At 39.3% G+C, this 26,196-nt stretch overlaps 1 protein-coding gene across 1 annotated transcript in view; it reads left to right on the forward strand.

The window, feature by feature from the left end:
• Window positions 1-245: 245 nt before the first annotated feature.
• LOC140739644 (uncharacterized) overlaps window positions 246-26,196 on the forward strand; it is a 49,357-nt gene continuing 23,406 nt past the window's right edge. The window contains exon 1 of the mRNA XM_073068024.1: window positions 246-294. Coding sequence (XP_072924125.1) covers window positions 246-294 — 49 coding nt within the window. The remainder of the gene's footprint in view (window positions 295-26,196) is intronic.

Below are 26,196 nucleotides of genomic sequence, written 5' to 3' on the forward strand. Positions count from 1 at the left end.
TTCGAAGTGATGAACCTCAGCTGCAAACAATTAACTTTACGTGTGAATGCTGCCAGATATTTCAGTAGAACATTGTGGTAGGAAAAGGAAACTGTGATACATCCAACGTGTCAGAAAAGGGTAACTTCTTTCAGAAGCTGATGTTGTCTGATGGAATGCAGTATAATAAACTCAGGCAATGATAAAGAAAACAACTTTTGAATTTATTTTTGGGGAGGGTTATTAACAAAAAGAAAACAACCTCGATGGATTTATTCAGCAAGATATTCACCTTACAGATTTTGCTGGTTGCAGGTAAGTCCATCAATAAATGTAAGGCATCAAGCAATTTACTTGGAGTAGGCAGGATGACCAATAGATCTCTAGATAATCTTTCATATGTGATTGCATTTCGTTCAATTGCTCCAACTGTTTATATTATCATGCAAATATAGGTGGATGAAAATATCTTGTTGAACAAGAATCACAGAATCCTGAAATTAAAATGATACAGATAAATACTGTGAAGTTCCACTTAATTATGAGTAGATTGTTATTATAGTTTGTTCTACTAACAGTCCATATCAGGAGGTTTAGAGTTCATTTTTAATAAAGCCTAGTTCTCAGAATGACTGTAAGCAGTTACTAAAACTGCTGTTGATTATACATTAATTTTTCATGGAGTTAAATAATTTCTGCTTTACACAAACACCAGACCTTCAGGTTAATCCAAAATGACTCTGAAACAAGACAAACAGAGGCATTTGTATCACTTAGTTTGTACGTTAAATGGCAATCAATCCAGTAGATGATATGCTTAGTTTTAAAAAGAGCTTTAGGATATTAGGTCAACTGGACACTTTTGAAGGTTACCTTATCTTAAATGCTTAAAGATCTAGAATTTTGTGTAACTTAAGTAATTAGATTTCTAGTTTTGAAAGAAGGATAGGTACAAGCAAGTAATCCAGAAAGACTAGTAAACAGGTTCCTTCACAAGTCTTGGACTGATAAATGCAATGTTAATACATTGTCAAACTATTGATTTGTTTTACTAATCATGACCTTTCCTTTAAACATTACCATTTTAGCACCATTATAGGGATTGACACAAGTGTGTAAGTCCTCACATAGAGACCTCTTTTGGCTCTGATTATAAACTTGCCGAATACAAACGGTTGCCACCAGGTCACCATAACTCAGTGATAGAAATGTTAGATCTTCTATTAAGTATGTTTAAAGACATTTTTGAGGTATTTGAGTCCTGAATACCTTACTACATTATGCATTTGTGGACATGGAAACATAAAAAGTGTTTACGACTTGATTCTGCTCTGTCTTTCAACACAAGAATGGCTAAACCTCTTTCTCAATGCCATTTTCAATCTCTTTTCCCATATTCATTGAAACTCTAACCACGTTCTTAAATGCACTCAGAATTAACTTCTAGTTCCATTACTAGCACAAACAAATTGGCTCTATCATGTGCAATAAGTCAAAGCTGAAGTTTAATCCAAAATGACACCACACTAAGACTCACCTCAGCACTGAACCGATTCTGCAGCTGTGGCCTGGAACCATTGGAACTCCGTGGCTGTGGATTCACTTTGGGGACTCTATGGTTCATGTTCTGTGTGTTATTTGTTTACTTTTAATTGTTTGCATGATTTGTTCTTTTTTTTTGCACATTGGGTGTTTGACGGTCGTTGTTGGGTGGTGTTTTTTAATGGCTCCTATTGTGTTCCTTTGTTTTGCGGCTGTCTGCGAGAAGACAAATCTCAAGTTTGTAAATAGTATACGTACTTCGGTGATAAACGTACTTTGAACTTTGACAAAGTGAGTATGCAACAAATCTGGCTTTAAACAATGCTTAGAAGATTTATTAAGTCAACCGGGCACCTCTGAAGGTTACTGCTTGATCCTGTGAAAATGTACAACCTGAGATATTCACACAAAGCTTACCAAGATTCATATATTAACTGTTCATGGCAACGTTTGAATACAAATTATATGTAATATTTTCAACTTCTTACTCTCCATGAAGTCTGCAGAAAATTAGTCACCTACATTTAATTGTCCAGTTTACCAGATTTACCTGGCTGAATTGCTTCAACATACTCTCTGCCCCTTGCAGTATCTACTATTCTCTCTCTTTTGTTCCTGTCTCTCCCACTTGCATTATGTAGACACATTTTCTCTGCTTCCCATGCATTCCCTCTCACTTCTTCTTACATATGCTTTTCTCAGTGCTCGTCCACTGTACACACAGATCCTTCTTGTAATACAACACCATTGCCTTTCTTTAGAGGCACTTGGGCCGATCGCCACAAATAGGAGGATATGAAAGTTGCCTCTAGGCAGACAGTGCCTCCTCTGTTGCGAAATAAAGATGAATTAAGGCAATTAATATACAAAGGGTGTCAGAGTGGAAAGATTATAATTGTATGTGATATGAAGAGAGGATAGATAATAGAAGTAACAGATGACTGGAAAGTGATAATCATGTCTGTAGAAAGCATTATCTTGAATGGTTACTCAGATGGGTATCAATAATGTACTTCATTGCAAGATTTTTCAAAATAACTTTTGTCCTGGTCATTAGTACTTTATTATTCAAATAAAAATATGCTTACCATAGTAGATTCTTCTGATTAAATGGATGTAAAAATATTGTAAAATTAAATAATTCTTAGTTCTGGTAATATCGGTAAGAATAGTGAACTACCTATCAGTTACATTGATATATATTGCAGCATGTGTTTTGACCACTGTTAACCTGATCAGTGATCAAAACACATGCTGGAATATATTACCGATGAAGGATTTCATAAGAGACAGATGGAAATAATAGTATGACCAGACTCCTTCTGTACAGTTTTGAAGGAAAATTTATGTTGGACAAATATATGTGTTTTTTTGAAGATTTAACTATCAAGGTAGATGATGGGAAGACTGGTGATATGTTGGAAGGATCAATAATTCACTGAGCTTGGAGAATAAAATGGGATTAACGTGGATTATGTAGATTTTAGGTGGGGAGAGTTTGATGGTCAGCATATACATGATGGGCCAAAGCACCTGTCTCCATGATACATGACATTCTGACTCTTTATGATTTTTGATCTTTGGTAATGATTCACATTGGAGGGACCAGGTGTACAATGTTCGGACCCGAAATTAAAAACAAATGCTGTGGGAACCAGAAAATGAAATAAGTCTATAATGGGACAAAGACAATTAAAAAATGGACAAGAAGGAAGTGATTGGTGTATAAATTGAGAAGTTGTTATTTGTTTTGGTAAGAAAAATAATAAAATAATTTTAAATAGTGAGAAACTGTGAAGTGTTAAACTTCAGAGGAATTATGGATATCATCTTACAGAAGACACAAAGTTAGCGCTGATACAGAAAGCATTTAAAAAGGCAAGTGGGTTGGAGTACATTGGGAGGGATTTTTAATGTGATTATATAGCCTTTTATTCTTCATATTCAAGAAAGTATTAACTGTGATATTATTGAATAGTTAGTTGAAAAGCTAAAATGAAAATATACAATATTCCTGCTTTGGTTTCCTCTCTGGAATCTCAGCATTAGGACTGAGTACCTAATCATGATTGACTTCATCGCAGTACTGAAAAGTCATGATTACTTAGTTTTAAAGAAAATGTTAAATGGATGCCATTACTCAGTCTGGATTCATACGAAGGTTTTATGTTATTTATCAGAGAAATGTAGAAAGCTTTCCTAATTTATAATTTTGAAAGAAAGGCCATTACCAACCTTTACATTCCCTGTTTCTTATAAATTTACTAGTGCCTTTGAACGTTGCTGGTGTAGCAATCATCTCTAGAATAATTGATGGTTTCTTAATGTAATTCTCCTCAATTATATTATGCATCAACCTTTTTTCAATAACTTGCACTTCTTAAAAAATCATAAAATACTGCACCTACATTTGCGTATCTTATGCTGAGCTCAAGTGGTCTACAAGAAAATTCTTTGAAGAATTTTCCTACAAAGAAGTGTACCTACAAATTTTCACTGGCATCTCTCTCACCACTAACCAGCTTGGTGGTCACAGCAACAGACACAATTTTTAATGCAAACTGAATCTTTTCCTCTCACTGTGCTGTGAAGCTTATGAAAATATAAAATCTGAAATATAAAGTGGGAAATCTGAAATATCATGAGAAAATGCTGGAAACAATCAGCAGCGCAGGCAGCAACAGTGAAAAGAGTCACAGAGTTTATTTTCCGTTTTGAAGATGCTTCATAAGGACTTGGAAAGAGACATGAAAGTTAGTAGTAAGTTGCAGTGAAGTTGGGGGTAGGGTGGTTGAACAGGACAAATAGAATAACCCCGATAGGGTGAGACCAAGAACACCATTGTGACAAACTGTTGATGATGTTTTCTGGTTGATAGCTTAATGAGAAAAATTTAAAATAAGATATACACAAACAAAAGAATGTAAAAGCTTTGAAATGTGTTGAAACAGATTAACTCCTGCCTGAGATGTGACTTGCAGCCTCTCCAATTTACTCACCATCACAACAGGTCAACAGTAGATGTTATTTCATTGGGTCTTCACTCAGTCGTGAAACAACTGGACAGCGAAGATGCATATATCAGGATGCTCTTCATTGTCTATAGCTCGGCATTCAATACTATCACCCCTTAAAAACTACTCAATAAGCTTCAAGATCTGGACCCCAATATCTCCTTGTGCAACTGGATCCTTGATTTCCTCACTTGTAGACTCCAGTCAGTTTGGATTGGCAAGAACATCTCCTCCACAATCTCCATCAGCCCTGATGCACCATAAGGCTGTGTGCTTAGCCCCCTGCTCTAATCACTTTATCATTATGACTGTGAGGCTAAGCACGGGTCCAATGCCACATTTAACTCTGCTGGTGACACCACTGTTGTTGGTGGTGATGAATCAGCATATAGGAGGGAGATTTGAAAATATGGCAGAATGGTGCCACAGTAACACCAATTTCTCACTGAATGTCAGCAGCACCAAGGAGGAACATCACTGACCTCAGGAGGAGGAAAGTGGAGGTCTATGAGCCAGTCCCTATTGGGAGATTAGAAGTGGAGATGGTCAGCAACTTTAAATTCTTCAGTGTTATCATTTCAGAGGATCTGTCCTGGGTCCAGCATGTAAATGCCATTGCAAAGAAAGCATGGCAACTCCTCTACTTTCTTAGAAGTTTCTGAAGATTTGACATGCCATTTAAAATGTTGTTAAACTTCTATAGATGTGTGGTGGACAGTATATTGACTGGTTACATCATGGCCTGGTATGCAAACACCAATGACCTTGATGGAGAAGCCAATAAACAGTAGTGAATATGGCTCAGTCTATCATGGGTAAAGACCCCCCCCCCCACCATTAAGAACATCTACATGAAGTGCTGTCACAGAAAAGCGGCATCTATTATTAAAGCCTCCCAGCATCCAGGACATGCTCACTTCTCATTGCTACCATCAGGAAGAAGGTACAGGAACTTCAGGACCTGCACCACCAGGTTCAGGAACAGTTATTACTCCTGAACCATCAGACTCTTGAACCAGAGGGGAGAACTTCACTCAACTTCACTCGCTCCATCACGGAATTGTTCCCATAAACTTTGGACTAATTTTCAAGGACTCTTAATCTTATGTTCTTGGTATTTATTGCTTATTTATTTATCTATCTACCTTTCTATTTATTTATTTACTTATTTGTTATTATCATTTCATCCCCCCCCCCCAGCTTTTTGTACTGTTTGTTATTTTTTTGCACATTGGCCGTTTGTCCATGCGGTTGGGTGAGGTCTTCCATTGATTCTATTGTGTTTCTTGTATTTACTGTGATTTCCCACAAGAAAATGGATCTCAGATTTGTACATGGTGACATACTGTATATGTACTTTAATAATAAATTTACTTTGAACCTTGAAATACAGAACTGTAGGAAATACCAAACAGGTCGGGCAGTGCTTGAGGAGAGAAAAATATGGAGCCAGTTTTCTAGACAGATGAACTGCAGCAGAAATTACCAGTTCTAATACAAAGAGAAGAATGATTATGTCTGAAAGTTCACTCAGGTACGTTTGTGATGAGAGCATGTGTTGAGACAGGGGTTTAGGCATTATCATATTGAATACTGGAACAAGCTTAGTGGGCCAAATAAAAATTATTTTCTGTGTTTTCTGTGATGGAAAGGTTTTAAGTTCTCATTGAAATTTGTGCTTGAATTATTTATTCACCTGCACTCAGTCAAAATCTTGGAACTCCCTAATAGCATTGTTGATTAATTAATGGACATCATTAGTCCACACCTCGAGGATTACAAAAGTTTAAGAAGGTAGCCCACCAACTTCTTCTCAAGAGCAACTAGGGATAGGCAATTAAATGCTGACTCAGCCTAAAAAACTCACATACCTTGAATGTATAGTACATTTTATTTGACATGCTTGAGGTAGCTTTTCCTGGTAACAGGTCTTTTGAGCCAATGGTGCTCCATTGTGGGCTTGATGTTGGACTTTCCACCAATACCCATGCTATTTGTCTGTACACCACACTGACAGCTGCTCCATCACACTAATACTAACTATTAGTAATCACTAAAACGCTTTTCCATTTCTGGAAGCACCCTCCATCAATGGAACTACTTTACATACTCAATCAAATGTTTTATCTTAAGTATAGTGTATAATAATGAAGATTGGATAAACTCGTTAGTTCATTCACATGATTTATCTAATAGCACGTGGTCTGGGAATACACCAAAATCACAGTGCCAAACGATTTCTGTAGAACAGCAATATAACACTGAGTGCCTCCCCAGACCAAATGTTACAGGTCCAAACTCATAGCTTTCTGGTCTGCAATGACATTGGGTTGAAATAGTTTTGTAATTTATTCGTTACTTCATCTGTTATGACATTGATTGCTTTATGAGGCACAAGCAAGTCTGCAAACATTGCACGTTTCTACCAAAAGAATGAGACATTATTTATAGAGTTTGTCTTCATATTGGTTGTTTGTCCATCTGTGAATTCCCACGCTACAATGGGCAGTTTCAGTGAGAACTTGAGCTCAACTTGAGCTTGAACTTCAATGGGCCTGCGGTTAATCGCTGCTTGACATCCTCTTATGGATCTGACTTGCTGGTGGTGTTGAAAAATCCAGGGATTGTGATGGAAGTGTTAACCGAAAGGTATGGTGTCAGGTCAGAGTGTTCCTTGATTAGTCCGTGGGAAGCTTTTCTAGCTTTGGCAAAAGTGCCCCAAAGACAGTGAGAGGATTTTGCAAAGTTTAATGGATTACATCTTGTTTTTACCTAACCTGGTGCATAGGTCAATCTTTGCTGGAACCACCACTGTTCCTTATTTTCATGAACATTTTGGATGCAATACTGCAGTAAATTTGTTTCCAAGTGCTCTTGATACCAAACTACCTACAATAGTTTTATTGCTAATCAAGTCAAGCCATTGCTTGATAGTTTACATCTGGTTTAGATGAGGATAATTGGAGATACACGGTGGCATAGATGCAGTTTTGCTGTCTCACAGCTCAAGTTCAATCCTGACCTGCAGATTTTCTTTCTGCTTGGAGTTTGCATGTTCTCCCCATGGCCTGTGCAGTGTTTCATCTGGGTGCTCTTGTTTGCTCCTACATGTCCAAGGCATGCTAATGGGTAAGTTAACTGGACACTACAAATTGTCATCGATATGAAAGTGCATGGTAGAAACTGAAATGGATTTAACGTAAATGGACATTCGATGGTTGGCATTGTTAGAAGATTTTGTTTCAGTGCTGTATGACTTTCTAACTGACAGCCCAGCAGTTAGAGACTGAGTAAGTGAGCAGAATAAACATAAAAAAATATTGCTAACCTGTATAATCCAGCATATCAAAAGATGAACTGGCTGATATGCTTATTCTGTGACACTACTGAATTAGCTAATGATTAAGCTGGAAGAGATCCGGGGCCTCATACAGTATTAACATATTTAGAATGAGATGAAGACAAAGGTGAGATCTTTAAAGTCAGTGTTTTGATTAAACAGAAGATCACTAAACACAGGGGTGATGGTTGAACAGAACATGGTGCATTTTAGAAATGGGTGGCAAACATTTGGGTAACTTCAAATTTACAGGCAATAGAACAAGAGTCTAGCTAGGAGTACAATGGTTCAGAATTAATGAAATAGGTTGAGTTAGGGGTAGAGTTGGGTGAGATTGCTAAGGAAATAGGTGGCCTTCGTAACTGCCTGATGTGATTCTGTGCTCAACTTGGGGGTCAAAAATGACACCAACTTGGCAAAGAGCCAAGTCAGTTGATACCAAGGAGAGAAAGTGCCTATGAAACGGAATTTGTGAAAATGATAGCGAAAACTCCCTCTGAGTAGGGAATGAGAAATCCCTTTCTGATTTGTTGTAGAAAGTAACTTCAATGAAACTCTACTTCTGAAACAGAGAACATTGCTTAGTTATTTCATGGTTAGTAAGAGCATTGCAGATGGATTTGTTTCCACTAATGTTCTACCTAATACCAAAAATGTGCAGTGAATGGTAACTAATGATATTATTTCTGCGAAAAATAATTGCCTTGAAATTGGACGGTGCAGCATCTGTTTTCCTTGCAAACCATTGAGAGAGAAGTGTCACGCAAGGCTTGTATTGTGCATCTTTTTGATTGTTCTTCCAATCCCAATCAAGGTCTGACATGTATGCCAATGAAGAATCTTTCTTGAGGTTTGTGGTAATGATGTTGTGGCCATGTTTCTCAGGCAGAAGGCTATTAAACTTCCAGCAAGGGCATTGTTGGTGGCTTCTATAGAATGTGATAATTGACATTTTTTTAAACTTTCCTGTATGTGGAGTTAGAAAGAGCCTCTGCCATCAATAGCTTAACACTCTGTCTTCACTTTGTTGCTGCGGTTCTAATTTTACTGATGTGAACCGTGGTTTAAACAAAATGAGCTGTACAGCAACTGGTATGTGACCTCCAGTAATAACTGCAGATGTGTGGGTGGAAAGTATACGAGACTTTTGATATGGGCTTAAACAATGAAAATCCCCTCCACCAAAAAGTCTGAGCACCCTCGTGAACCGGGGGGGGGGGGGGGGGACGCAGCGAGATGACAATGATCCGTTTCAGTTACCTGCACCTTATCATTAAGATCACAGTTACATATTTCGGTAATGCAAATACTCAAGTGTGTTCTGGTAACCTGTATGCACAGTACTTACCTTCCAGTGCTTTCTGTTGTTGAATAGCTATTCAGTCAGGTGATCGAAGTTCTGATTGCTTATATAAAAATAATATATAATTGAGAATACCAGGAACCTGTCACAATAATGAAAATGAAACATCTCAGATAATTAAAAAACACTGCAACAATTTATTTGATCTGAAGGCTTGCTAAGTATCTGGAAAAACTGGAGTCATATCTCTCCATTGATCCAAGTTAGAGATCTTAATAAGTTTTATTACAATTAGTGAAGTGGATGACAAGTGCTGTTCATCTGCGTGCAACCACCTAAAGGTCCCTTCCATTTGAAATCCATAGACACTTTTCTCCTTCTGACCCACATCCCTGCTTCAGCTCCCTCCTTGCTGGTTGCAGTTGAACAAGATAGCACAAGGTAGACAAAGACAACAGATTGTGTAACTTAAAATACTACACCTCCCCAAAACCTCAGAATAAATTATAGCCACTTATCAATATAGAACATAACACTTACCCATTTCTGCGCCGAAGCAGTCTCTTCAAGTTCAGAACCAGTTCGGGAGATTTTTCTGCACACTAATGAAAATTTTCCCCAACCAACAAAATACAATCATGAATGTCCACTTTAGATGTCAAGTTTCTCTGGTGCTTTCCATTGCTGCAGAAGGTATCTTCAGTTCAGGGCTAACAGAAGCCAGTGAGGCAGTATCATGTTAAGTCTTTTGTGCAAGAGCCGAGTTTCTGTGGCATTGGAACTCATGAGGGTAAGAGATGGCCCACATGAGCAAATAGATCTCTCACTTATTGTGCATGGGCTAAAGGTCCCGTTTACTTGACAACCTCACTAGAAATCCATAGGAACTTGGGATGTCTGGAATCCCAGGCCAACAACCACTCCCTGGGACAGAACATCTGGAGTTTAGAAAAGTGGAGGACATATGATTCCTCAACAGGGACAACCTGATGTTCACATTTAAGAAAAAAGTCACCTGGTGTTCTTTTGGTTACAGAATAAAAATTCTGTCAACTTTTGGGAAGGAGCAGACAAGGACTTTTTTTCCCCCTTTTTTTATCTGAAGATTTGTACAGCCACTCAGCTTCACCATCAATTTGAAGGTGAAATTATGGGGATAAAATATTTATTTATTTTAATGTAGAGATACAATGTAGAAAAGGTCCTTCTGGCCCAACGAGCCACACCACCCAACAAACCACCTATTTAACACTAGCCAAATTACAGGACAATTTACCCCCACCAATTAACCTACTAACTGGTAATTCTTTGTACTGTGGGAGGAAACTGGATAACCAGGAGGAAACCTTTGCACTTTTGGGAAGGACATACAAAGTGCTTACAGGGGGCACTAGAGTTGAACTCCAAACTTTGGAACGCCCCCCAGTTATAATAATTTTGCGCTAACTGTTACGTTACCATGGAGCCTCATGGTATGTTGTGGAGTCTATTTCATTCAAGAAAGATCTCAAATTCATGTGCAACAAACTGAGAAAGCATGCTCTCTTGATAAACCAGTTGTGGTCATTTGTGTGAAAAGTGGTTGTAGAGTTATAGAACTACTGTCATCCTGTCCAAATCTTTTATCTGTGGTAGTCCCATTTGCCTGCATCTGGACTATATTGCTGTAAACCTTTCTAACCATGCATCAGTTTTAACATCTTTTAAGCATTGCAATTGTATCTGTCACTACAGAGTCCTCCGGCAATGTCCAATCGTCTTGATTGGATGTCAATCACAACCACCAATTGTTGCCTATTTCAGAGAGAGTCTCTTTGGTAGGTTACAGGGAGTCATGGCTAAGACTGAAGTTACAGCACAGGGAAGTCTGATTTTGAGCAGACTCACTGACTCACAGAATTTGTGTCTTGATTCAGTGTTGGCCACTAGAGGTCAGCCTCAGTCCAAGGTCTTCATGCAAGAAACACCAGGGGGACAAATTTAAGCCCCTCAGCAGCCACTCCCTGAACAGTGGAGATATAATGAGTTTGGAACCCTAAAAAATGCAGCCTTTGTCTGTGAATGCCTAGTCCCTTTTATTAAAGAATGGACACAGTTATTATCTCTCTCAGGAAATTGGGCCAAACCATTAGGTTTAAGTCAAAGACATTTGAAAGCAAATGAGCTCAACATGTTTTGTTTGCAATATTGCTTGATGACATAGATAAGTCCTCAATAAGTGATACTTGAAATATAGCCCAATTGTTATCACTTCCTGTGGGCTTTTTGCATATTAGTTGCACCTAATAATGTCTGTACTCTATTTCACAAATTGTTGACCAAAAAGATAAAGATCAAGCTACGTGTTCCCACAGATTCAAGGACTATTATTGGTGACCTTGGTTGAAGCATAGTCGAGAGAGGTTTGTGACCTGTCAGCAAGCTGAATTTTTAACTAGACTAATATTTGTGAAGTTTCTTGACTGAAGACTTCTTCAATGTCTGTGTAACTTTATTGGGATTTTATCGAAATACTGGAACTAAAAGCCAGCTTGTGACTCATCAGATAATTGCACTGACTCCATAGGGAGAGGCATCACAAACAGACTTTAGAGGGTTCTCTGCAAATTTCTACAGACGTACAGAGGAGAGCGTCCAGACTGGTTATATTTCTGCCCGGTATGGAGGCTCCAGGTTGCAAGACTGGAAGAGGCTGCAGAGGGTTGTAGACTCAGCCATCTCCAACACAGGCACAACCCTCCCCACCATCAAGGGCACCTTCACAAGGCAATGCCTCCGGAAGATGGCATCCATCATTCAGGGCCCCCTCTCTATTTGGGGCATGTCATCTTATCATTATGACCATTGGGGAGAAGGTACAAGAGTCTGAAGATCCTCACATGGCATTTTAGCTACAGCTTCTTCCACTCCACCAGAGATTTCTGAATGGACCATGAACACATCTTCACCACCACCAGTTCAGAATCACTGGAGGGGGTTGGATTATCAGTGTATGAGTATAACAGAAGATGCTCATGTGCTCTAATACTCAGTGGCCATATTTTAGGTACCTCCTATATCTAATAAAGTGGCCACCAAGTGTGTGTTTGTGGTGTTCTGCTATCGTAGCCTATCCACTTCAAGGATCGACATGTTGTGTGTCCGGAGATGCTCTTCTGCACACCATTGTTGTGATGCGTGGTTATTTGAATTACTGTCACCTTCCTGACATGGCATATGACCAAGGAATGAATGATTACCTTCCTGTCATCTTGAACCAGTCTGGCCATTTTCCTCTGACCTCTTTCATTAACAAGGTGTTTTCATCCACACAACTGCTGCTCACTGGACTTTTTTTTTCATGCTATTCTCTGTAAACTGTAGGCTGTTGTGCATGAAAATCCCAGGAATCAGCAGTTTCTGAAATACTCAAACCACCCTGTCTGGCACCAACAATTGTTTCATGTTCCAAGTCACTTAGATCAACATTGCTTCCCTATTCTGATGTTTGGTCTGAACAACAACTGTCTGTATGCTTTTTTCCATACTTTTTTCCATAGATGCTGCCTGGCCTGCTGAGTTCCTCCAGCATTTTGTGTGTGTTGCTTGGATTCCCAGCATCTGCAGACTTTCTCTTGTTTGTGTCTGTATGCTTTTATGCATTGAGTTGCTGCCACATGATTGGCTGATTAGATATTTGCAGGTGTACCTAATAAAATGGACACTGGGTTTTTTATGTCCAACGGGAAATATTGGAAAGATATTGGAAAAATATATATTTATTTGTATTTGGCATTGTCTGTCTTTCTAACTTTGCTACGATGCTGTGTTCTCTTCCTGTGTGAGCAATTCAGTTTTTCTGTGGCTTGGATGTTACACTCTCAGATGTTATCTCAAAACATCCTTCCTCTGTTAGCTGCACCTGCAGTCCAGCTGAGAGAAGGTTTGAGTTATGGTTGATATGTAGGTGAACAGCTCTCGAAATGTGCTATCCACAAATCACTAAACTTCATGAACAAACTACTCGAGCTCCAACTCCCAGAGTTGAGTTCCTGCAGCTGATGACACTTCCTGTACTAGCAACTCTCCAACAGAAACTGGACCAAAAGGTCATGACCCACAGCCCACAAAATTAAATTATGATAAAATGACGGCTACATTACATTGAAAATAGTGAATTTAGGTATGGCAACAAGCATCCTTCCCCTGAATATTGCTTTCATTTTAAGAATACAATTTAAAATCAGAACCTAACAGATGTCAATGCTAATTGGTGTCTGCAGAGTCTAAAGCTTCTGTGAACTGGGAGTCATAGCTCACAGACCCTCTGATCTGTGGACACAGTGATGCTGTTGATTAAGTGGAGTCTCCTTTGGAGATGCTGTTGTTGATTAAGGGGAGTCACCTTGGGAGACCCCCTCCCAGCTCATTTCCCACAAGTGAGACCCTCTCCCGAACCAATAAGAAAATAGAGCATAGAACAGTGCATTGAAGGAACAGATCCTTTTCCCCAAGATACGGTGTATGTATCGGCCAAGTTGAACTGATCCCTTCTACCTGCACATGATCCATATCCCTCCATGTTCACATGCCTGTCTAAACCCCTCTTAAATGTGTCTACCACGCCTACTTCCAGCACTTCCAAGTGCCTGTGTAAACAAAACTTTATCTCCTTTAAACTTTCTTCACCTCACCTTAAAGTTATGTCCTCTAGTATTTGATATTTCTAGCCTAGGAAAAAAGACTATCCATCTTATCTATGCTTCTCATAATTTTATAGTATATCCTCCTCTCAGGTTTTCCCTCATTCCCCAGTCTTTTCCTTTTATCCAGGAAGCATTCTGATAAACTTCTGCACTCTCACCAAAGCTTTCACATCCTTCCTGTAATGGGGAGGCCAGAACTACAAGCAATACCCCAAATGCGGCCTAACCAAAAATAGTTATAGTTACAAAACAGCTTCATAACTTTTATACTCTGGTCCCCATCTGATAAATAAGTATGCCATATACCTAATCTACCTGTGTTGTCACTTTCAGGGAACAATGGACTTGGATCCCAAGATCCCTCTGTATGTCAGATTAGGTTGTTCTATTAACTGTGTATATTCCCCTTACATTTTAACCCTCAGAGTACTGTACACACTCAATCCTGTTCAGATTAAACTTGATCTCCACCTATTCTCTCTCATCATCAACCCACAGACTGCCATATCTTTAAAAGCAAAGGTTGGTTTTCGAGAGTTGTGGCTGCTGTTTCTGTAAAATGTGCAGGTTGGGGTTTAGATGTCATAAAGTGGAGTAGAGCAAACTTTATTATCTTGATGAAAGATTGTTGATAAAGAACAGTTTCAGCCTGAAACATTGACTGTTCATCTCCTTCCATAGATGCTGCCTGACCTGCTGATTTCCTCCCACAGTTTTTTGCATGTTGTATTAATCTTTTAAAGCAATTTTTCACTTATTTCTGGAGAGTCCTGATTTGGCAACAGTGCCAAATGTAACACATACTTCGAACTCTGAAAATGCCCAAAGCACAATTTCTGAGTCATAGTCTGTTAACTTTCCAGGACAGTGCAAATTGTCAGTCTTCAATTAAAAAGAAAGCTTGCAATTATAGAATAGCTTTCATGACCTATGGGAGTCCTAATGAGATTTACATTTAGTAATTCCTTAATTCATTGTTGGTGCCATGACAACCAGTTGGCACTCAGCTTTCTGGGTTAAGTCATTTGGCAGTAGCTGACCTCAGAGACCCTTGAAACTAACTTGCTTTTATTAATCCAGCAAAGATAAATTATAACCTCTATGTAAGTAGTAACCTGGGAGTTAACTAACGACAACTGGACAAGTCCTACTTTTGGAGTGTGATTCAGTCACAGAATGGAGTTACTGATTTGTAGAAAGCAATTATGCAGCCTGTAGCGGATTATTCAGATTATCATTTCATTTGCTCTACTCTCTATTTTATTTCCTGGAGATTTTCAATTGTTTTCACTTCACATACTTATCCAACTGCCTTTAGGAAATTGCTTCTGAATTTACTGTGATCACCCTTTCAGGCAATGTAACGCAGCTTGCAACAACTGTAAGAAACCCTTGCGTCAACTGTGTTTCTACTGTCTATTATATTAAATCCACTTCCTTTGCATAACATCATTGAGAAAAGCTCTCAATTTTTAAAGCCATGAGGTAATAAATACTTCAAATTTAAAATTTTCCTAAAACTTGTGGTTAATTTCTAACAGAGATAGTCACTAATGTTGTCTGGTAATGAACTGTAAATGTCAAGCAATGATCATCTCCAACAAGAACAAATCTCCCGCGATCAATGACGATTTGCTTCCATTAAAGAAAAGAGTGAAAGTTAACCATGTACATACAGTACATAGAGTGGCTGCATATCTGTATGTAGCAGGACTTGACAGGGCAAGGTTAAAATCAAAGTTCCCCTCATGGATCTTAACATGCAAGTGGTGCACACAAACACTCCTACTAACATTGAAAGCACAGATGCATCCTAACCACACAAAACCAGAGGCAAACTCCTATTCTAACCATACACATGCACACGCGAGCACAGGGACACAAATCCAGACACTCATTACTCCTCCTCAATGGATCCCACCCTCTCCATCCACGCTCTCTTGCTCTTCTTTTATACCACTTCAAATTCCCAAAATTCCTCTCCCACCATTCACCTTTCTCCCTCACTTCACACCCCCCACCTCACTACTCTCCACTAAGATCTTCCCTCTGATGATTTTTAGAAATTAAAGCTGTATTTCTTGGTCACATGTGCACAGAAAAGGAACTCGGAGAGCAAGAAAGTGCGCTAAGCTTAGTTCTAAGCCAGGACCGAGTTCAGAGAACAGAACACAGGGAACCTCACCTGATTGAGACACAAGTTAGAGGATCATTGAGATTATGTTTATGTTTAAAGGTTTCTTTTTGTTCAGATACATTCTGCATGTGGCATCTTGTGGAGGTTTTGAATTTTTGACAGAGGTTGAAAGATTGAAAGGGGAAAGGTAAACAGAAAATCCATGCTGCTGAGAAAAAAAGTTGTGTTTGACCAATTAATAATTGTCACAGCACTTTGAAAATACTGGCAGAAATAGAACAAAATTACCCAGTATCAGGGTCGCCCTGACTGGTTAAAATAAAGTAGGGTAAACTCTGCTGAAGATTAAGATGTTATTATTGAATAAACATAACTCCTAAGTTCTTACTATGTAGAAGGAGGCATTTGCCAACACAGATGCCTTGTGCAGGAAGGCACAGAGTTGACTGTACTTCCTAAGAAGGTTGGCGTCATTCAATGTCTGTAGTGAGATGCTGAAGATGTTCTATAGGTCAGTTGTGGAGAGCGCCCTCTTCTTTGTGGTGGCGTGTTGGGGAGGCAGCATTAAGAAGAGGGACGCCTCACGTCTTAATAAGCTGGTAAGGAAGGCGGGCTCTGTCGTGGGCAAAGTACTGGAGGGTTTAACATCGGTAGCTGAGCGAAGGGCGCTGAGTAGGCTACGGTCAATTATGGATAACTCTGAACATCCTCTACATAGCACCATCCAGAGACAGAGAAGCAGTTTCAGCGACAGGTTACTATCGATGCAATGCTCCTCAGACAGGATGAAGAGGTCAATACTCCCCAATGCCATTAGGCTTTACAATTCTACCGCCAGGACTTAAGAACTTTTTAAAAGCTATTATTAATGCTTTTTGAGATAGTGATTTAGATGCATATCATATTTTTTTTACTGAGTTAAGTATTGTATGTAATTAGTTTTGCTACAACAAGTGTATGGGACATTGGAAAAAAAGTTGAATTTCCCCATGGGGATGAATAAAGTATCTATCTATCTATCTATCTATCTATCTATTTGGCTTACCAAGTCTTTGTTGGCAATCTCAATCCTACATTAATTTTTCTCTGTGACCTATTCTTCTCAATAGGAGAATAGGTTACAGGGAGAATTCTGTAGGTGAACGTGCTGCTTGACTTATCACTGGTAGTGGTGAACAGTAGGTGGTCTGTAACAATCTTCATCTCAAGGGAGTGAGTCTCCCTTTGCTTACTTTTCTCAGAAGCAGATGTCTTTCTGTAAGTCGGCTGCACATTACATTTTTGGGAGTGTCAGGTGGAGAAACAGAACCACTTCAGAGGGCTGCTTATACACAGTTTTTGTAGATACCAAAAACTTAAAAACATACACATGCATGACTAGACTTGAGGACAGCTTCTATCCACTGTTATAAAACTCTTATCAGACCTTCTGTACATTGGAGACAGACTCAGCCTTCCAATCTACCTTGTCATGGCTATTGCACCTTCTTCTCTACCTACATTGCATTTCCTCCATCAATGAAATTGTATTCTTCATTTCATTACTGTTTTTCCCTTGTGCTACCACAAGGTTCCTGTATTTTTGACATGACTTGTATGGATTATTCACAATACTAAGTTTACTCCCTATCTCGGTACATGTGACCATAATAAACTAATACTGTCAATTTAATAAGATACCAATATATTAAGGTTCAAATTGAAAGCTACAAGAATAAACAAAGCACTGGACAAGCGGGAATCAGGAGTAAAAATCAGATGAAGGGTCTAGACCCGAAACAGTTACTTAATTTCTCTCCATAAACACTGCTCAAGTTCCTTCAGCAAGTTTTTATCATATAAAGCTATAACTACAGGAGTTTTTGAAGTATCTTTGTTTCTGTTCAAATTGCTAGCAAACAATATCAAGTTATCGATCAATGTTTTCCTTATTTAAGAAGCAGGGAATAAGGACATGTGGTTTTACACACGTGATAACATTAGTAATATGAGATTATTTTTGACCTTTATCATTTCACAGTAGCATAGTGGTCAACACAGTACTTTACAGTACCAGTGACCTGGGTTCATTTCCCGCCGCTGTCAGTAAGGAGTTTGTGACTCTGTGGGTTTCCTCTGGATCCTCCAGTTTCCTTCTACAGTCCAAACACATACTGGCTGATAGCTTAATTGGTCATTGTCAATTGTCCTGTGGTTAGGACAGGGCTAACTCGGGTGGCACGGCTGGAAGGGCCCACTCTGCGCTGTATCTCAATAAATAAATAAACAAATAAGTAAGTAATTTTCTAGCAGTGTAGCATAAATCCACAACAGATGTACAATGGTGCAGATAGAAGAGGAGCTGCTTTGCAATGCCAGTGAGCTGAATTCTGTGCTGACCACCAGAGATTTCTGTGTGGAGTTTGCAGCTTCTCTCTGTGATCCGGGTGATACAGTTACTCCACATCCCTAACATGTGTGGGTCGATAGGTTAGTTGGACACTGTAGATTGCCCCTAATGTATAGTGAGTGGTAGAATCTGGGAGCAGTTGATGGCAAAGTTGGGAGAATAATATACAATTTACGCTTTCTGAATGTGGGCAATTGAATTTAGAAGAAGGTTGATTAAAAAAAGGTTTGAGACCATTGAATTTGCACAAAGATATTGCTAGATTAACTGACTAACATCAAGTGCTCTAGTTTCTAATAAACCTTCAGGTTCAAAATGATTGGGGATCTTTGATAACAATTTAAACAGGAAACAGCATAAATTATACTCCTGGATTCACTATTGGACTCAAATAGAAGAATTCTCCTTGCCTTTGTAACTCTCTCTCTCCACCCCACGGAATGTCCAACAACAGCATCATTACCATGTCCAGTGCTGTACAACAGAGGGCCTTCAAAACCCTCCCAGGGACCCAGTATAATTGTCCAAATTGGGAAGAAGATCTGCAGGGAACTTTTGTCAATGCTATTTTTCATTCTTTAGTTCTCTCCACGTGTACAATTTCCCATTGGCTCATCCATCAACTGAGGCTTCAACCAATGGCAGTGCCCAGTGAATGGTGCTCCAATTCTTTTCGCCTTGACAGATAGTTTAAGGGACCTTATTCAGAGCTCCATGCACCAATGTGAGTGCTGGCTAGTCCTACAATACTATATTTTATGCTGGAAAAATGTACTTTTAAAGCAAATGGGAATTTATCAGCATGTAGATGTTACATGATCACCAAAAGGTATAAAACAGAAAAGCCTGTTCACTCACTGAGGTTCACACAAGCAAGGAATTTCTTTGCACCATGGAATAAATGACAATAAACTAATCAGAATCTAAGACTGAATCTGATCTTACTGATGTCACTTCTGATATCGCAAGCTGACTTTTATCACAATTAGTTTATTGTAAGGTGTGCTGAACTCTTATGTGGTATAAGGCTGCTAAATTTCATAAACAAAATGTTACCTTTTTTAGGCATGTTTGTCATCAACTGTAAAGGAGACAACCTTTGGAACTTACTCATTATCTGTCCCTTTCTGCTCAGAGAACGATATCATGGACAAAATATGTACGCTATGCACCATTGCTCTGGGTATTTCTACTAGAGTGTATACCAATTATATAAGAACTTTATTAGTATCAATCAGTATTGCAGTGGAGTAAAGGAACTTACAGAGGCATAAGAAAGGAGTTGGCCAGAATTGATTGGAAAAGAACACTGGCAGGGATGAGGGCAGAGCAGCAATGGCTGGAATTTCTGGAAACAATTTGGAAGGCACAGGATATATATATCCCAAAGAGGAAGAAGAATTCTAAAGGCAAGATGACATAACCATGGTTAACAAGGGAAGTCAAAGCCAACATAAAAGCCAAAGAGAGGGCATATGATTGAGCAAAAATTAGTAGGAAGTTGGGGGATTGGGAAGCTTTTAAATACCAACAGAAAGCAAAGAGGATACCAAAAGTTCCTTCAGCTACATAAAATGTAAGGGAGAGGCGAAAGTAGATATTGGACCAATGGAAAATGATGCTGGAGAAGTAGCAATGGGGGCAAGGAAATAGCGGATGAACTGAATAAATATTTTGTATCAGTCTTCGCTGTGGAATACACTGGTAGTATGGTGGAAGTTCCGGGTGTCAGAGGTCATGAAATGCGTGAAGTTACCTTTACTAGAGAGAAGGTTCTCGGGAAAGAGAAAGGTCTGAAGGTCAGTAAGTCACCTGGATCAGATGATGTACACCCCAAGTTTCTGAAACAGGAAGTTGAAGAGATTGTGGAGGTACTAGTAATGATATTTCAAGAATCATTAAATTCTTGAACGATTCCAGAAGGCTGGAAAATTGCAAATGTCACTCCACTCTTCAAGAAGGGAGAGAGGCTGAAGAAAGGAAGCTATAGGCCAGTTAGTCTGACTTCAGTTGTTGGGAAGATGTTGGAGTCAATTATTACAGATAAGTTCTCAGGGTACCTGGAGGCACATGACAAAATAAGCCATAGACATCATGATTTCCTCAAGGGAAAATCTTTCCTGACAAACCTGTTGGAATTCTTTGAAGAAATAACACGCAGGATAAACAATGGAGGATCAGTTGATGTTGTGCACTTGGATTTTCAGAAGGCCTTTGACAAGATGCCATACATAAGGCTGACTAACAAGCTATGAGCCCATGGTATTAAAGGAAAGATTCTTGCATGAATAAAGCAGTGGATGATTGGCAGGAGGCAAAGAGTGGGAATAAAGGGAGCCTTTTCTGGTTGACTGTTGGTAGCTAGTGGTGTTCCACAAGCATCTGTCAACGATTTGAATGGCGGAATTAATGGCTTTGTTGCAAAGTTTGCAGATGATATGAAGGTGGGTGGAGGGGCAGGTAGTTTTGAGGAAATAGAGAAGCTACAGATGGACTTACACAGATTAGGAGAATGAGAAAAGAACTGGTAGATGGAATATAGTGTTGGGAAGTGTATGATCCAGAACTTTGGTAGAAGAAATGAAAGTGTTGACTATTTTTCAAGTGAGGAAAAAAGTACAAAAATCAGACGTGCAAGGGGATTTAGGAGTCCTTGTGCAGGATGCCCTAAAGGCTGATTTGCAGGTTGAGTCTGTGTTGAGGGAGGCAAATGTGATATCAACATTTATTTCAAGAGGATTAGAATGTAAAAGCAAGGATGTAATATTGAGACTTTATAAAGCACTGGTGAAGCCTCACTTGCAGTATTGTGAGCAAGTTTGGGCCCCTTATCTTAGAAAGGATGTGCTGAAGCTGGAGAGGGTTGAAAGGAAGTTCACAAAAATGATCCTAGGATTAAGCGGCTTGTCGTGTGAAGAACATTTAATGGGTTTGGGCCTGTATTCACTGGAATTTAGAAGAACGAGGGGTGACATAATTGAAACTTATTAAATGGTGAAAGGCCTTAATAGAGTGGATGTGAAAAGCATGTTCCCTATGGTGTGAGTGTCTAAGACTAGAAGCCACAGCATCAAAAGAGAGTGGCGTACTTTTAGAATGGAGTCGAGGAAGAATTTCTTTAGCCGGGGGAGGGTGAATCTGTGGAATTCATTGCCACAGACGGATGTGTAAGTCAAGTTTTTATGTTTATTTAAGTCAGAGGTTGATAGATTCTTGATTGGTCAGGGCATGAAGAGATATAGAGAAAAGGAAGGAGATTGGGGCTGAGAGGCAAAATGGATCAGCCATGATGAAATAGTGGAGGATACTCATTTGTTCAAATGTCCTAATTCTGCTCCTATATCATATGGTCTTATGATCTTTATTTGTCAACTATAGAGTTGCATTCTATGACAGCCATTGAGCATTAGAGGGATCAAATTGAAAACAGTGGTTACAGTAAATCTGTGAAAACAGGGGGAAACTATCAGAAAATATGGAGGCATTTTCTTCTTCTTAAAAAAAGAGAAGGTTGAGGAAATCACAAGAAATCGAAGAGTTGTAAAGGTTTGGCATACATTAGACTATTATATCTGTGGGTGCGACTGAAAGTACTTAATCCAAGTACATCCATCAGGAAATTCAGGGGAAACTGTAGCAGAGAGGAGTTGGAATGTTGAAGCTGTCATCACATGTAGTTACTGAACTGGATATGATAAATGCATTTTAAAATTAGTGAGATAGACATGGAGAATAGGAAAGAAAAAAGCATAATGTTATTAGAGTTAAGAGAAATAAGGAGGGTAAAGGAGGGTATGAAAGACCAGATGGGCTGATTGTCTTGATTATGCTGGAAATTCATTTTGCCTAGAAATTGAATGTTACCCATTGTTTATGCACTAAATTGGGGCATTAATGTAGACTGTTGAAACTGGCCACAAGGACACCAATGACAGTTGTACAAGAGTTAAAAGAGGACCTGTGTGGTTCTTGACTGGGTCAGGTTCAATAGGACACAGCTTCCAGGAAATTGTTTTGCACTGATATGCGAAAGATCATGTCAGGTTGTGTGCGCCCTAACACCCAGTGTCACTGGATGCTGAGGTTCTATATCTGTTGCATACAATCATTCTGGCCAGACTACCACAGAACATTCCTTTTGTTTGGACTGTGCAGTGTGGTGTCCCTCCTGGAACAAATTGTGCATAAGAATATCTTTCTGTACAGAATGCAAAATGCCCCCCAAACCTGACAGGAGAAAGCGATGAGCGGGTGATTTGTATGTCTAAATTACACGGCAGCAAATGTTACCAGCAGAACTTAGAAACAAATAATAAAATCTTGCTTGCCTGGAAGTGGAAAAGGCCATCCCCGTCAGATCCTTCAGGCAGACCCGTGGTGTCAGTGTTCGAGATGGTCGTGGTTGAGACTGTCATCCCTTTCCTTCCAGAGTGTACTTCGGTTAAGAAGGTCTGAAAAGTGATGCCGTGGACTTTGTTAAGGTTCATCCTGAGCAGTCACATAAAACAGGGCCCTGTGCTGTATGGGCTGTTCCCAGGGGTGCACACAGAGGCAAGCTGTTGGTGGAAGACGAACAGCTTGGTGGAGGTTGCCTTGTGGTCTGCCTGCAGTTCACTGCTCTTCCTGCACAGGGAGCTGTCTGTGACAAAATGCTGCAGATGGCTGCATCCCAAGGTCGAGGACTGACTGCAGAACAACGCACTGAAGTGCAGTGCAGCTAATGAAAAGACTCTGTAAGGACAGGCCTTCTCATTACTGCATAGTGAGGGGCTTGGAGCCCTTATAAATAAAACCTTTGACTGTTTGCTTTTTGAAATGATGTAAAGAAAACATTGCTGGTATAATGTGGTTAGCAACATGCTGTGACATATGGTGTTATCTTGTGGAAATTTTTATGAATGAAGTATATTTTAGGTAAAAATAAATCATTCCTTAAAGGCACCCTTTAAGGGTGGTCAGACTATGACCGCTAAGGAGAAGAGAAACAAAAGATTCTACAGATGCTGGAAATCTTGAGCAACACACACACAAATGCTGAAGGAACTCGATAACGATGGGGATGAATAAACATTTGACATTTCAGGTCTGATGAAGGGTCTTGGCTTGAAACATAGACTGTTCAATTCATTCCACATTTTCTCCAAAAGTTATGGGACCCCCAGCCTGAAGGGACATCCTGAGCACCAAGGTATCTGGAGACCACTCACAGATGCTGGAAAGTGAACATAGCAGGAGATGTTTCCTCAGGTCTGAGTGAATTCCCAGTCTTACAGATTGTGCTACCTCCACTGGATACAAGTCAGTGGGAAGCCATTTCAGCGACTGATCAATGAATATGGTCTTTCAAAAAAAAAAAGGGGTGTGTGTGTGTGTGTGTGTGTGTGTGTGTGTGTGTGTGTGTGTGTGTGTGTGTGTGTGTGTGTGTGTGTGTGTGTGTGTGTGTGTGTGTGTGTGTGTGTGTGTGTGTGTGTGTACGCGCACGTCCTTTGGGTCACTAGTAGTGAAAGTTGCTGGTGTTAATGTTTGGAGTGTACAGAGCATCATTTTGTCAGGATTGGTAACAATGACAATGGTTTAGAAGGCTCCTTATGAAAGATATCAGCCTATCAGTGTATGTCTTTTTTGCCTGTGGAGTTAAAGCTCTATATTAACATAAAATGAGGCTGATAGGGTTCTGGTGGAATGCACCCCACTGCAGATGCCTGCTCCCTTCCTTCTGTTCCTCTTGCTCCTGCAGTTTCACATCCTTCATCTCATGACCCCTAACTTCTCTTCCTCTGACAAGTCACTGTCTTTGGATTGTGGAGTGTTGTGTACTTAATATTTCAGAAATACTTAAGTAATATTGTAAATATATTGTTTGATTAAACACCCTTATCTGTTTAATACTTCATTATGGGTTATTTGTAAAAGCATGTGAATGGCATGTGCAGTTACACCATCATGTCATATGTGCACATCTTGCTTAAAGTAAAAACGAAGTACACATGTTTATCTCCTGGCTCCTTGCTTTTTTTGGCAGTTAGTTTTTATGCTTTGCAGTTACAAAACATAACTGTGGTGACACGGTATTTTCTAAAATGAAAAAACCTGTTGAAGTGCAGCGAGACATTTGAGTCAACCAAGACATGGTTGCATTAAAAAAAAAAGCGCTGTACATTTTAATTCTTCTGAAAAGCATGCGTTCTTCCGAAGGGAAGATATGATTAAGTTTAAAAAAGGCAGAAATTGGAAGAATTCACAGGTTCATAAACGGTGAGTACTGGGTGATAATAATGATTAAAAAGAGATCAGAAATGACTGGCTACATTGAAAAGATTTGAATGTTTGATTACACAATGGATAACTGGGTTTTGTATAGTGAAAGGATTGTGCAGTATTCTAAAGCGAGTGAAGCAAGTACCAATTTTGCTGTCCATTAGGTTGGCATACAGTTTGCTTTGGAGTTTGACTGCTCCAAACAAGCTAGCTGAAATTAGCTGATATTATGAAAGTAATACATTTGAACTAAAACCATTGCTGGTTGCCGAATGCTTTAGATTTCATAAGCAGAATTAAAAGGAAGCGGAGTCCATTTTAGAGTATGTGGCTAAATTGAAGAGATTGCCTGAGCATTGTCAGTACAATGATGGGCTCAAGGATGCACTGAGGGATGGTTTAGTTTGTGGTAATTTGCAAGGAAGCATTCAACAATATCTCCAAACTGAAGCACAGCTTACATTGAAAAGAACAGTTGAAATTGCTGTATCAATGGAAACCACAATTAGAGACACAAACAAATGGCAGTCAGGAATGAAAGTGAACGTGAACAAAATTGCAACATCTAAACAGACACTGGCCTGGCCAAACAAATTGTGTTACTGTTGTGACAGGGACTCATATACACCAGACAAATGTAGGTTTAAAGGTGAAACTTGCCAAAAATGCAATGAAGTAGGTCATATACGAAGAGCATGTCATGTAGCCAAAAATAAATGGGCTGCAAATGAAAGAGATAAAGATAAAAGGCCAAGCTGCAGCTTTCAAAAACATCACTAATCTGCATGCCATTGATGAAAAATCTGATAATGATGAATGTGATACAGATGTGGCTAGCCTTGAGATTTATAATGTGAAAACTAACAACATACGAGCAATATGGCTTACATCAGAAGTGAACAGCAAATTAATTAAAATGGATTTGAACACTGTTTTGGCTGTTTCAGTCATTCCACAAATATATTAAACTGAAGCCTGCAGATATCCAACTAAGACATTTCACTGGAGAAAAGGTAACTCCTGTGGGAATGACATCCATAACAGTGAAATACAAGAACCAGCAAGCCACACTGTGGTAAAACCGGAGGGCTAGCGTTGTGGGGTTGTAAGTGGCTAAGACAGCTACAACTTGAATGGAGATCCATTCACAATTTGCATGCTACATCCCCTGAAATAGAGACAACTGAAAGTGAATTAAGAAAGGTACTGGATGATGCCAAAACGGTCTCAGTACAGAGGGCAACCTCTGTGCCTCTGGTTGGAAAGCATATTGGTCCAAGGAAGGACCATGCTGCTCAGAGGAATCATGGAAATGACAAAAGCAGTGATCTGACGACTACAGGTTTTGTAAGTAACATATCTAAGAAAGCCTTTGATATGATTGAGTTAAATTCTTCTCTGATCTTGGCAATCATGATCTCCTTGTATAGTGATGAAACATTTGCAAATGGATTGCCAAGATTGGAGATCAACTCAAACCAAATATCAACCTCCCGAGCTACACATTTTCCGAGTTATTTCTAAGCGTCTGATATGTTAATCAGACAGT

Source organism: Hemitrygon akajei, chromosome 16, assembly GCF_048418815.1.
Source record: "Hemitrygon akajei chromosome 16, sHemAka1.3, whole genome shotgun sequence".
Taxonomy (NCBI): Eukaryota; Metazoa; Chordata; class Chondrichthyes; order Myliobatiformes; family Dasyatidae; genus Hemitrygon; species Hemitrygon akajei.